The following is a 14,928-nucleotide window of genomic DNA, read 5'->3' on the forward strand; positions in this document are numbered from 1 at the left end:
TACCTATAAAACTCTAACAACCCAACCCCCTGTTACATTTGTTTACTAATCCATAGATACGTCTCTGTCGGTGACCTTCTCCTGTCTGCTCCTTGCACCTGTATCGCCAACTCGCGTTTGCAGGACTTCTCCCAGGCGGCTAGAGACTGCCTACCGCCATCAAACTCTCCCCTAGCAATCATTTACCAAGTCCATTAAAACCCATCTTTTCAGAAATGCTTATGGCCTCCGAGAGTATTCCATTTTATAAATCTATGTCTTGCTCTCTCCTAAAGAGCTATGCTCCACTCTCACCTCCAATTCTGCTCCACTCCCACCATGTTTGTTTGCTGCCCTCTTCGATGCCCTTCCCATTGTGTTCTTATACCCCACCTCCTCTAGACTGTAAGCTTGTTTAAGCAAGGTCTTCATCAATCTACTGTTCTCATAACATTTTGTAATTGTCTCATTTATAGTTATGTTTCCCCCTTTTATAACATTGTAAAGCGCTGCAGAATCAGTTGGTGCTTTATAATTACCAACAATAATCAGACAAGGTAACCTTCATCCATTGCTCCATGGTCCAGTTCTGACGCTCCATGGTTCAGTTCTGACGCTCCATGGTTCAGTTCTGACGCTCCATGGTCCAGTTCTGACGCTCCATGGTCCAGTTCTGACGCTCCATGGTCCAGTTCTGACGCCCCATGGTCCAGTTCTGACGCCCCATGGTCCAGTTCTGACGCCCCATGGTCCAGTTCTGACCCTCCATGGCCCAGTTCTGACCCTCCATGGCCCAGTTCTGACCCTCAATGGCCCAGTTCTGACCCTCCATGGTCCAGTTCTGACCCTCCATGGTCCAGTTCTGACCCTCCATGGTCCAGTTCTGACCCTCCATGGTCCAGTTCTGACCCTCCATGGTCCAGTTCTGACGCTCCATGGTCCAGTTCTGACGCTCCATGGTCCAGTTCTGACGCTCCATGGTCCAGTTCTGACGCTCCATGGTCCAGTTCTGACGCTCCATGGTCCAGTTCTGACGCTCCATGGTCCAGTTCTGACGCTCCATGGTCCAGTTCTGACGCTCCATGGTCCAGTTCTGACGCTCCATGGTCCAGTTCTGACGCTCCATGGTCCAGTTCTGACGCTCCATGGTCCAGTTCTGACGCTCCATGGTCCAGTTCTGACGCTCCATGGTCCAGTTCTGACGCTCCATGGTCCAGTTCTGACGCTCCATGGTCCAGTTCTGACGCTCCATGGTCCAGTTCTGACGCTCCATGGTCCAGTTCTGACGCTCCATGGTCCAGTTCTGACGCTCCATGGTCCAGTTCTGACGCTCCATGGTCCAGTTCTGACGCTCCATGGTCCAGTTCTGACGCTCCATGGTCCAGTTCTGACGCTCCATGGTCCAGTTCTGACGCTCCATGGTCCAGTTCTGACGCTCCATGGTCCAGTTCTGACGCTCCATGGTCCAGTTCTGACGCTCCATGGTCCAGTTCTGACGCTCCATGGTCCAGTTCTGACGCTCCATGGTCCAGTTCTGACGCTCCATGGTCCAGTTCTGACGCTCATGTTCATGAAACGATTTTTGGTGATGGACAATGATCATCATGGAACTCTGTCCGACCTGCGGCTACGCAGCCCCATACTCAGCAAACTGCGATGCATTGTGTGTTCTGATACCTTTCTATCATGGCCAGCATTACGTTATGAAGCAGTTTGAGTAACAGTAGCTCCTCTGCGTGATCGGACCAGACAGGCTAGCCTTCGCATCAATGAGCCTTGGGCACCCATGACCCTGACGACGGTTCACCGGTAGTCCTTCCTTGCACAAATTCAGGTAGTTACTAACCAATGCATTCCAGGAACACCCCACAAGACTTGCCATTTTGTTGATGCTCTGACCGAGTCGTCTAGACATCACGATTTAGCCCATGTCAAAGTCACTCTTTTCGCTTGCCCATTTTTACTGCTTCCAACACATGAAATTCAAAAACGGACATTTCAGTTGCTGTCGAATATATATCCCACCACATGCCAGGTGTTATTGTAACAATATAAGCAATGTTATTCACATCACCTGTTAGTGGTTTTAATGTTGTGGCTGATACGTGTGTATAATATACACAGTTACCACAACGCACACATCCTCCCATATCCCACACAGGACAATAATGTACAATTGAGACCATTCTGGACATACCTTTCGGGGGCCACAACTGGTACACAAACATCACACAATCAAACACCTCACGCTACTTTCATTTATCATGAATTATATGCCAATCAGAACAAGGCAAAAAATGAGCAACGATCCCCCGACTTGCAGCAAAGATAATTCTAACACTAATAGAAGCTTCTCTGCTAGCTTGTCTGTGAATACATCCAAAAACACCGCCGGCCTGGGCACGAAATTAAGGAGAAATCAAACAGGTCATTAGAGAAATTATAGAACTACCGGTAAGTTTTACTGAGAGACAAAGAAACACAGACTCCACATTAACTGTAACTTGTGTTATAACAAGCTAAAATAGTGGTGCCCAGTTGCAGGATCAAGGTATATACAGTGGGGTGGGGTTTCCATATTTAACTTTGATTAAAAGTCCTCAAAAAAATATATATATTTTAAATATAGGAGGTAGGTAAACGGAATATTGAAATTCTGGGTAGTGACAGTTCCTTTTTGGGCTGGGATTGGGTACAACTTGTAAAACAACATATTGTGAGAGTCCAGGATCAGGTGGACTTTATGGAGGTTGTTTGACCCCCACAATCTCGAGTTTTAAACACCCCAAGTAGTGGTCACAACGACCTGCACCCCCAAATAGGCGAACCTGCCTTTAAATTCAAAAAAGCATAGAGGCGTCAGACAGAGTAAGGTCAAAGGTGAGCCTTTTATTGCACCAACCAGAAATCCTGAGAAAGCTCCAAGAAACTTAAATTGGCCTTTCCTGAGAGTGCAATAAAACTCTCACATTTCACCGCACAGAGTGTCAGCTCAGCTGTCATGAGGAACGCCACATAGGGTTCACCAAGAAAAGCCCTTTTCCGCAAAACCCCTGAACCCACAAACTGCAGGTCAGCATAAGCAGAGCACAGACATAGGATGCATTCCGTCATACAAGTCATAAAACACGGATCCTAACCAGACCATTCTTGCCTCAAAACGTTTACATGCACTTATGGAGGTTCTGGATAAAGAGCATTTCTCTGGAGCAAACTTCTAAAACTTCAACAATCAGCAAGCACACTATTGGTTTCCATGGTGACTGCTCAACAATTCGCACTTTGCGTCAGAATTTTGTTTAAACAGAATCCTAATTAAGTGGCAGAAGGCCATAGCATTCTAAAGACTTGAGAATTTATGGATTAAAATTGCTGCATTTGCTTTTGCACAAGTTTTTCGACATGCGCAATTTTCTCATTTATAAACGGTCACTCCACCCTTACACATTCGGGATTTTTTTCCTAGCTTTTTCTGTAATACAGCAATAAATAAGGCACTTTTTATTTCGCTTTTAGATTTGTCGCACTTTTTTTTCTGATAATTTTACCAATGATAACTTTCACAAAAGAAGTCAAATAAGTAATGTTACAAGGGTAAAAAAAAAAAAAAAAATGCATTTGCTATTCGAAGGATTTTTTTTTTTTTTATTCCTTAAATTTAAACGTTTACAGTGAAAACAGCCATTGACAGCGGTGCACAAATCTGTACGGAAAAAAAGCCACAATCTGGCTCCTCCTTTTTATACATCCTCCACGCAACTACTTAAAAATGGCAAAAAAAAAAAAAAAAGGTGACTTTATATTATATATAAAAAGGCAATTCTTTCTATTCATTTATTAATAATACATTTTTTTTTATATTTACGGTAAGTGTTATTACTGCATTCTGAGTTTTCCAATATCTGAATTGCTCTTTCCAGGCTGAGAAAGCTAAGTAAGAGCGGTTTGCTTTCAAGGTATTGTCCAGTTTGAGAAAAAGACAAGATGCCGTGGTAGACAATGGGTTTCTAGGTTCCAAGCACCTTGTCTGTCCTTCCACTTTTCAATAGACCCGAGATTCTGCTCCTGTTTCAATTTGCTGTCTTTCTCCAACGTTTAGCTGGTAACACTGCGCAGTCCTTTTGTCATTCTAATCACGGAGAGAACGCTAGCTTATTACACTGCGCTTCCCGTAATCGAAGTTGAACAGACTTGTGGTCTCTCAATAGAAATCCTTAATGCCATCAGTAGAGAAGCGATACTACCAGAAAAAAAAAAGGAGGCTTGAAAAGTACCCCCTCCATTCTAACACACACAGACATTTTCTATACATTGCGCAGAGCACACACATCTTTAATAAACCTCTGCCAAGATCACACGTAATGAAAGGTAACCAGAGGCGACACAAGAAGTCACCGCATTACCATTTACCAGAATGGATTGTGTGTCGCAATGTACTGGCGGTATACTCGCTCTCTGAAAATGGGTATAAAGGTCACGTTTACCCCATTCATTGGCGGCATAAAGATAGGGACAATAGCTCTAACATATGATGTAGCGCTGTACCATGGGGTAAATGAGATATTGACCATTCCCGCACAATACAAAGTCACTCCGCCTTCCTATCTAGAAACCCAATGGGGGGGGCTCTGGATCAAAATTATAAAATGGAGCAGTCAGCAGAATTATTCCACTGGTTTCCATGGTAATTGCTCCCCTTTTAGAGATCTGATGTGAAAATGACAACATCTTACCTAATATCTAACTGCATTGTTACACTGTGCTCACAGCGAAAGCGTGTTACATTCTAACTGATAAAATCCTCACCGAGTTATATATTGAACTAAGATTTGGGGAGATTTCAGAAAAACTTGCATTTTGGCTTAAAACGTACAGAATTCTCAAACATGGCTATTCTTACTGCAGTTATATGATTTGATTCGCCACAATGAGTTCAGAAATTAGATACTTTTAATTATTATAGAAAATAGGCTAAAAAACAAAAACAGAAAACTAACCCTTTATTGTATGTGATACGAGCTAATTATTCAGCAATATACTATAACTGAAAGTCTAACCGTGAACTCACAGTAAAGGTAACTCCTTTTACAAAATAGAAATGGCAGCCGTGAGTCTGGCCACACGATAGGCAGGGATTGGATGCTTTCGCTGGAGTGTCAGAAAGCTGGCAATGTACTAACTAGAGATGAAGCAATATATATACCGAGCCCTGCACGTGCCCAGCTCAGATCTGGGATGGGACGGGGACATAATGAAGGCGATGTTAAAAAAAAAAAAAGAAAAAAAAAAAGAGTAGTAGATATATGGATTACCCACCCAGAAGAGGCAGTAAAGATTGACAAAGTGGAAAAGTTCAGTATTACTTGAGACAGACAGAGAATAAACTCTGTTTTTTTTGGCTGGAGTTTAGGTGCTGTTTAATTTTCTCTATTATACAGAAACCCGACCAACATCTGCTTATTGGAGATAATCTGCGAGACTGGCCACAATGCCACTTGGATTCCATTCCATTCCATTCCACTATGTGCCATCCTTTCTGTCCAAGTCCCATCTGCACAGCAGAGCCAATAGATCCCAATTAGCCATACAGGGCAGGCCTGTATACAGCCCTGTACACATTGATATACAGCATTCTGTGTCCCCACACACGGTGGGGGGAGGGAAGCTTGTGCTAACATGGCTCCTGTGGGATCCTATGCTCCGTCACACTGGGCTCAGAATGGAGCCTTAATCCAAATTAATATCACGCGTGTATTCAGAGCGCGATATTCTACTCATAATAATCATTATATATATATATATATATATATATATATTTTATATTATTAGATTATTTATTAATTACACTTTACATTCTTACAGGAAGAGAATGGAGAGAGAGAGAGAGAGAGAGAGAGACTGTGGCAGCACTTTTCATACAGAGACACACACTAAGGATATTTCAGGGTTGGAATCTGTGGCTCGCGATTATTAGGGATGACATTTAAATGACACTCTCCGCTCTGTGTCAGCGCGGACCAATAAACCCATGCAGCAGCGATGTTACATCAACAGGAACATTACACGAGTAACTTCCCAACGTGAGAAAGTACAGAAAGCGACAATTAGCGAGTCGATAAGCAGAGATCAGATATTTATAATAACCGCCTGGAGTATGCCGTATTATTATAATTATTATTTATAACCAGGTTACAATATGGGAAAGAGCTCAGTAGATGAATGGAAGACTGGACGAAAACTAGGAAATAATAATATAATAAGTAGCAATTACGGTCAGCTCCACAGAAGCAGTACTCCCGTCCTATAACACTGCGTGCGCCAGTACTCCCGTCAGATAACACTGCGTGTGCCAGTACTCCCGTCCCATAACACTGCGTGCGCCAGTACTCCCGTCCCATAACACTGCGTGCGCCAGTACTCCCGTCCCATAACACTGCGTGCGCCAGTACTCCCGTCCCATAACACTGCGTGCGCCAGTACTCCCGTCCCATAACACTGCGTGCTCCACAACTCCCGTCCTATAACACTGCGTGCTCCACAACTCCCGCCCTATAACACTGCGTGCGCCAGTACTCCCGCCCTATAACACTGCGTGCGCCAGTACTCCCGTCCTATAACACTGCGTGTGCCAGTACTCCCGTCCTATAACACTGCGTGCGCCAGTACTCCCGTCCTATAACACTGCGTGCGCCAGTACTCCCGTCCTATAACACTGCGTGCGCCAGTACTCCCGTCCTATAACACTGCGTGCGCCAGTACTCCCGTCCTATAACACTGCGTGCGCCAGTACTCCCGTCCTATAACACTGCGTGCGCCAGTACTCCCGTCCCATAACACTGCGTGCTCCACAACTCCCGTCCTATAACACTGCGTGCTCCAGTACTCCCGCCCTATAACACTGCGTGCGCCAGTACTCCCGTCCTATAACACTGCGTGCGCCAGTACTCCCATCCTATAACACTGCGTGCGCCAGTACTCCCATCCTATAACACTGCGTGCGCCAGTACTCCCATCCTATAACACTGCGTGCGCCAGTACTCCCATCCTATAACACTGCGTGCGCCAGTACTCCCATCCTATAACACTGCGTGCGCCAGTACTCCCGTCCTATAACACTGCGTGCTCCAGTACATCCGTCCTATAACACTGCGTGCTCCAGTACATCCGTCCTATAGTTACTCTGCCTATGTGATCCCACTCCAATAATCGCGTTGCCTCTTGATGGAACCAGCTCTACACCCTCCCATTAATACTTGATGAAATATATAAATGGGCTGGTGTCCATGGATAACAAAATAATGCCAAGACCTGTAAAAAGTGAGAGATTTGTGTGCAAATTATTATTTTATAAGAAGTGCTATTATTCTGAAAGTATACATTTCAGTTCTTTAACGTTTGACATCAAATAAAGCACTGATTGTATTTCTGCTTTCAAAGCCCTAACCCCCAGAGCGCATGAAAAACACAAATCTGCTTAACTTTAAGGCCAAAGGATATCGTCCCCTAAAGCCGTGATTTATCCCAAAACAGCCAGAAATGTACCTCTAATGGGGATCAATGTCTGGACCGATTACATTATTGCTTAAGGGCGCGTAATGAGAATTTATGAAGGAAAAAGCAATTAGTACAATACATATTCATGAAATCGTGAAGCCAAAACAGAGCAGTTAACTGATATAAGGTGGAACACACACACACACATACCACACACCACACCACATATAAACATACACACACACACACACACACACCACACCCCTTAATTAAATTACAAGAAACATGGCTCCACAACCATCCCTGCAGCTAGAGTGTGGTAAGGAACAGCATACATTAACAGGGCCAAAGTGTGAATGTAATATGAATTTAAATTTAAGGCCAGAGTAGCCAGACTGGAAGCCTAGCTGAATTTTCCAATTTGGATATTTTGACCTTAAAGTTTAGATTCACTTTGAATTCTCACACTAGTAAATACACCCTTAACCCAGCGACAAATACACACAGCACTATATCCACTAACATCAACTTCAGCGACAAATACAAACAGCAAAATATCTATTAACATCAGCTAGAGCGACAAATACACACAGCGCTATATCCACTAACAACATCAACTGCTGAGACAAATACACACAGCGCTATATCCACTAACAACATCAACTGCTGAGACAAATACACACAGCGCTATATCCACTAACAACATCAACTGCTGCGACAAATACAAATACACACACAGCACTATATCCACTAGCAACATCAACTAACAACATCAACTGCAGTGACACCAAGATACACCAAGATTAATTAATACTCTGAAATCTCTCTGTCACAGAAACCACAAACATAGTGCAGTGATTAATGTGCCCACTGTAATGAGCTGTATGTAACCTGCAATCCCAGCCAGCCATTAGGCTGAGAGTGATAAAAAAAAATTAAGGACAGTAACTGCACAGAGCACCTTAAAGCTCCCACAGTGGGACAGTGACCCTAAAAGCTCCCACAAGAGGGGTCGTGATCGCACAGAGGGGGGACAGTGACTGCTCAGAATAGGGGGGTGGGGGGTGAGTGACCGCACAGAGCTCTTTTAAGCTCCCACAAGGGGGACAGTGACTGCACAAATGGGGGAAGTGACCGCACAGGGGGGACAATGACAGTGACTGCACAGAGGGGGTCACAGTGACTGCACACAGCACTTTAGAGCTTCCACAAGGGGGACAGTGACCACACGGGGAGAGGGGGACAGTGACAGCACAGAGAGGGACAGTGACCACACGGGGAGAGGGGGACAGTGACAGCACAGAGGGGGACACTGACAGCACAGGGAGAGGGTGACAGCACAGAGGGGAACAGTGACCGCACAGAGGGGGACAGTGACAACACAGGAAGAGGGTGACAGCACAGAGGGGGACACTGACAGCACAGAGGGGGACAGTGACCACACAGGGAGAGGGTGACAGCATAGAGGGGAACAGTGACCGCACAGAGGGTGACAGCACAGAGGGGGACAGTGACCGCACAGAGGGGGACAGTGACCGCACAGAGGGGGACAGTGACCGCACAGAGGGGGACAGTGACCGCACAGAGGGGGACAGTGACCGCACAGAGGGGGACAGTGACCGCACAGAGCGCTTTAGAGCTCCCAGAAGGGGTTACAGTTGCTGTCTAAGCCGAGGGCTATTACTTTAGATCTCACACACAAAGCCCCAAATTGATTTATCGAACCTTAAAGTGGTTACTTTCTGTCAGCAAGAAGAAACAAACTATTTAAATGAGCCGAAGTGCCCTACTTGGAGCCTGCTATAAAACACTTGGAGGGTTCAATTACAGCAAAGAATGCTTCTCCAGGCCATAAAGTATATCCTTCCTAGGAGCCCCTGGGGGGATCTCAGTCCCTGACAATACCCTCACTCCCTGAGAATGCCATTGGACTGTCACATAGTAAGTTCAAAGTAAGTGGGGAGGGGGCTAGGCAGGGGCCATAGGTTACAGCCCAGCTAGCCATGGCCCTGGTAGCCCATATCACAGCGTTCTAAGTGGGGAGGGGGCTAGGCAGGGGCCATAGGTTATTATTATTATTATTATTATTATTGCCATTTATATAGCGCCAACAGATTCCGTAGCGCTTTACAATATTTTGAGAGGGGGGGATGTAACAATAAATAAGACAATTACAAGAAAACTTACAGGAATAATAGGTTGAAGAGGACCCTGCTCAAATGAGCTTACAGTCTATAGGAGGTGGGGTATTAGAAACATTAGGATAGGAAATATCAAGTAGGAGTGAAGCAGAGCTGGAGGAGAGAGCAAAGCACTATCCCATAGGGACAGGTATGTAAGGGAGAGATTACTCTGGGAGGCCATACGCTTTCCTGAAGAGATGGGATTTAAGGCCCTTCTTAAATGATTGAAGACTAGGGGAGAGTCTGATGGCAGTAGGCAAGTTATTCGGCAAGTTATTATATAGGGGTTACAGCCCAGCTAGCCATGGCCCTGGTAGGATATATCACAGCGTTCTAAGTGGGGATGGGGTTAGGCAGGGGCCATAGGTTACAGCCCAGCTAGCCATGGCCCTGGTAGGATATATCACATTATTGAATGGCACAGGGCTCTGTAGTCTTATTAACCCCATGGAATTTAACTCTCTGCATACTTAACAAGTACCCTTGGATTTAACCCATACAGCCCCACATGATGTATCCCAGTATTTAACCCCGATGTCCTGTAGTATTCTGCCTGGCATTAACCCCCTGGTACCCAGCAAGTTGCAGCCTGGCATTTAACACCTGTTCTCAGGCAGCACAGAGACTGGCAGCTTGTGTTAACACTTTGTGTCTCACAGCACAGAGACAGACATTGCACTCTTTATTTTAACCTCTTTAACTTCCCAATTCCTGCAGAATTCATCATTTGTAACCAGAGTTTTCTATTTCAGCATTAATTCACTTCTAGAGCGGAGCACTCACTATCCTTATTAATGGGAGCTGGTCACTGTACTAGCCATGGCTCCAGCAATCTCCAGAGGAGACAGGACTACAACCCCTATCAGGAGAAGCAAACTGGAAGGAAATGGGAGTCCAGAGATCAGAATCCATAGCATCACAAGAATCCAGAAGATGGGGCCATGTCTAGAAATCCAGTGATGGGGGACAATATCTAGAAATCCAGTGATGGGGGACAATATCTAGAAATCCAGTGATGGGGGACAATATCTAGAAATCCAGTGATGGGGGACAATATCTAGAATTCCAGTGGTGGGACAATATCTAGAGGTCCAGTGATGGGACAATATCTAGAATTCCAGTGGTGGGACAATATCTAGAGGTCCAGTGATGGGACAATATCTAGAGGTCCAGTGATGGGACAATATCTAGAGGTCCAGTGATGGGACAATATCTAGAGGTCCAGTGATGGGGTAATATCTAGAGGTCCAGTGATGGGGTAATATCTAGAGGTCCAGTGATGGGGTAATATCTAGAGGTCCAGTGATGGGGTAATATCTAGAGGTCCAGTGATGGGGTAATATCTAGAGGTCCAGTGATGGGGTAATATCTAGAGGTCCAGTGATGGGGTAATATCTAGAGGTCCAGTGATGGGGTAATATCTAGAGGTCCAGTGATGGGGTAATATCTAGAGGTCCAGTGATGGGGTAATATCTAGAGGTATCTAGTAATCAAGTGATGGGGGACAATTTAGAAATCCAGTGATGGGGAAACTATCTAGAATGATCTGACAGTTTCAGAGAACTAGGAGAATTTTGTAGCCATTGATCTCAGAGATAATGAAACCCTCACACTTATCCTGACACTATTGTAACAGACACTAAAGGGTTAACCCTTACTTGGCATATGGACAGTCAGATCAATCAGGTCACTTTACCGAACTCAGGGTTAGTTCTTTGGTACCTAGAATACGGGGTTAAATTATATCCCTTTACCTAGAAATGGAAGCGAAGGGGTTAAATCATAGAGCCTTACCCAGAATAGGTAAGTGACGGGTTAAACTAAAATAGGCATAGAAGTGGTTAAATCATGGTGTTTTACAATAAGGGACAGTACCTAGAATAAAGCAGTGAATGATCAGAACAGGGCACAGATTAGTTCATTAATGCCACTTACCTAGAATGGGGTAGATACAGACAGGAACTATCCACAGCAAAGTCTGACAAACAAACCACATTTTCTGATCTCCAGGAAAAGCCACAAATCCCCCAAAGTGGAGCAACTCAGACCCTTCCAGCCCCAGACAGGAGCAACTCCTTCAGCAGAACACCCTTCCCAGAGTGGGACTGAGCATCACCAGCTCTGCACATCCACATCCCAATCCTTCCAGCAACCCTCAGCAAACACCAGCAACACCAGCAGCCAACACCAGCAATCCTCAGCCAACACCAGCAACCCTCAGCCAGCACCAGCAACGCTCAGCCAGCACCAGCAACGCTCAGCCAGCAACAGCAGGGACCCCTGAGAAGCTGTGCTGTCCAGGAGAGCGGTAAGTCCTGAGCAGTGATAGCAGCAGCCCTGCCTGGGGGAGGTGGGTGGCTGCCCCTACCATGTACAGAGCTCAGCATTGTGTCAGCAGCCCCTCCCCCATCCATTTAAAGGCACAGGCACCTGCAGTGGTAGAGCTGCACACTGAGTGCTCCACCAGCCCCCTACCACAGGTAAGGAGGGCATTACACTACTGTGTCACCAAGACATCACTATAGGAACCTGACCCACAGAGCTGACAATCAGTCCTATGGTGCTTGGAATGAGTCACTCTCGAAGAGTTTGCGAACTGAAAAAAACAAACAAACATTCTAATGTTCGATACATAATGGATACTTTTATTATGTGTTATTCCACAAAAATAAACATTTATTATAGAGTTTAATAAACAACAGGCAGGAAGCTAAATATCACATGGGGTATTTAATATTTATCAACAAACCCAGCTCTGCATTCTAGAGACATTGACATCATGTTATCTCTGAGATTCTAGAAATGTCGTTTATCTTTCCATATATTACACATTCACAGCATGTATAGCAATATCTGTATACATGTAATATCTCTACCCCATGTAATATCACTCCCCCATATAATATCACCCCCAAATATCTCTTCCCCCATGTAATATTACTCCCCCATGTAATATGACCCCAAAATATCTCTCCCCCATGTAATATTTCCCCCATATAATATCTCTCCCATATATCTCTCCCACATGATATCTCTCCCCATGTAATATCTCTCCCCCATGTAATATCACTCTCCTATGTAATATCTCCCCATATAATATCTCTCCCCATGTAATATCACTCTCCTATGTACAGTAATATCTCCCCATATAATATCTCTCCCCCATGTAATATCACTCTCCTATGTAATATCTCCCCATATAATATCTCTCCCCCATGTAATATCTCTCCCCCATGTAATATCTCTCCCCCATGTAATATCTCCCCATATAATATCTCTCCCCATGTAATATCACTCTCCTATGTAATATCTCCCCATATAATATCTCTCCCCCATGTAATATCACTCTCCTATGTAATATCTCTCCCCCATGTAATATCACTCTCCTATGTAATATATCCCCATATAATATCTCCCCCCATGTAATATCACTCTCCTATGTAATATATCCCCATATAATATCTCCCCCATGTAATAAGCTAAACCTAAACCGCCATCCCCGACAATCAGGGCTCTTCAGATATGCACGGACCCTGCTATAAATCGATAATACTGCAGATTATTTTATTACAATTAAAGAATGTGTCCGTGAGTTAATTCCAGTTAAATTATTTAGGGCCCTGGCAAAAAAAAAGTTGACAACATATTGCTATTATTCAGCGTACGCTTCCTATAACAATTGTATTTTTATATCTGTGCATGTATCCCAGAGAATCGGCAAACATTACTTTAAAAACTTTAAAATAAATAGATTTCTCTCAGTGTAATAAAGAATCACTCAGTGAATAAATTGCGCTCGCACTCGTATTAACTTCTACACACAGTGCTACCAGCAATAAAATCTACTAAAAACACGAGTTTCTTCAAGTTATGCAGCCAATCTCTATCTCTTTTGTTCATTTTTTTTAAGGTTAGAATATACAAAGAGGGTGCAGAAAGTGACCGAAGGTGCACAGATCCCAGGCTCACCAAAACCAATGTAATATAGCAGAAAAAAACAAAATGGCCTTGTGATGACTCTCCAGCACCCTCTGTAGGTGAAACTGGAAAATGCTTTGATTTGTATAATTGCAATATGCAAATTAGGACTGCAAACAACTAACCACTTAAATCTGTATATCAATGTTTTTCCATTGGCAAGAAAGCTGTGATGGTATTATATATTTGATGCATTATTATGTTGTTTGTTATTCAAACTGTGTGTGTTTATTTATACTAATATGGTTTTCACCACATACTTAAGGACAAGTCGACAAAGGCTAATACCTGTTCAAAACGATTGTAATGTGTGCTAGTTCCATTGAGAACTGCGTGTCTTGTCTGCTTTGTGCCAAAATCTGCTTGGAAGGAGGTTTGGCAGATTGTCCTGTGCACTGTGACCAATAAGTGGAGATCCAGAATGACCTGTCGTTGAGGTGGCAGACCCACTACCTCAGTGGCATTTCATCACAGGTCACAAAATACCATTTCTTTATTAACAGTCTGAACAAAACAACTCCCATTCATTAAATTACCCAATCTGCGAGGTTTGTGATGCATCATATATGGGTTTATTTTTCTGATAATTTTTTAGCTTTATCTAATATCTTCCAGTTTAAATTAGATTTGACTACCAATGGTGGGGTAGTTTTATGTACTGGTGATCTTGGCACAGTAAAGTGACATGGAGTGAACAAAACCCCATATTATTACGTGGTACGGGGGATATCAAGTTGCTGGCAAAAATGTTTGTGTGTTCACTGTTTGCATTTGGTGTATTTTATATAAGCTGTTGTGTAATGATATTGATGTTACCAAGGTTTGGAGTCCAGCAGCAATGTTTTCTGCCAGAAGTAGCGACTCGATACCCAGGTGGTTGAGCCCCTGAGCCTTGAGTGGCCGTCTGGTCTAAAGCGGTGATGAGAGACTGGAACAGAAAGATGATAATCGTAGTAAGGCAAGCCGAGGTCAGTGAAAAGGAGAAGCAGCAAAGTCAAACAGTCCAAATTCAGCAACAGGTAGAAGAAACAGGAGCAAGCTTCATTATAACACACAGGTACCACAATAATCTGGCAAAGGTACAGAGACAGGAAGTGGCTTATATAGGCCAAGAGCCAGACACCTGGCCAGACACAGCTGAAGAGAGTTGGCACTAATATCATTGCTCGTAGAATCAAGGTTATCAGATCTCAGGTAAATCTGCAAAAGGCAGGATGGTGAGCTGGTAAGGAAGAGGTTTAGCAGCATGTAAACCAGGGTTCGAAACCCAGCAGAGCCAGTTCCTAACATGATG

The 14,928-nt window shown here is 44.2% G+C and overlaps 1 protein-coding gene across 2 annotated transcripts in view; it reads right to left on the reverse strand.

Annotated features, from left to right (window-relative positions):
• Positions 1–14,928, reverse strand: part of ROBO3 (roundabout guidance receptor 3) — a 272,235-nt gene that overhangs the window by 125,414 nt on the left and 131,893 nt on the right. The window contains exon 1 of one of the 2 annotated variants that reach the window (XM_063435428.1): positions 11,592–11,985. The exons of the other annotated variant lie outside the window; for it this stretch is intronic. Coding sequence (XP_063291498.1) covers positions 11,592–11,652 — 61 coding nt within the window. The 5' untranslated portion in view covers positions 11,653–11,985. Of the gene's footprint in view, positions 1–11,591; positions 11,986–14,928 lie in introns of those variants that run through there. 2 annotated transcript variants of the gene reach the window in all.

Source organism: Pelobates fuscus, chromosome 11 (assembly GCF_036172605.1).
Source record: "Pelobates fuscus isolate aPelFus1 chromosome 11, aPelFus1.pri, whole genome shotgun sequence".
In the NCBI taxonomy this organism is placed as follows: domain Eukaryota; kingdom Metazoa; phylum Chordata; class Amphibia; order Anura; family Pelobatidae; genus Pelobates; species Pelobates fuscus.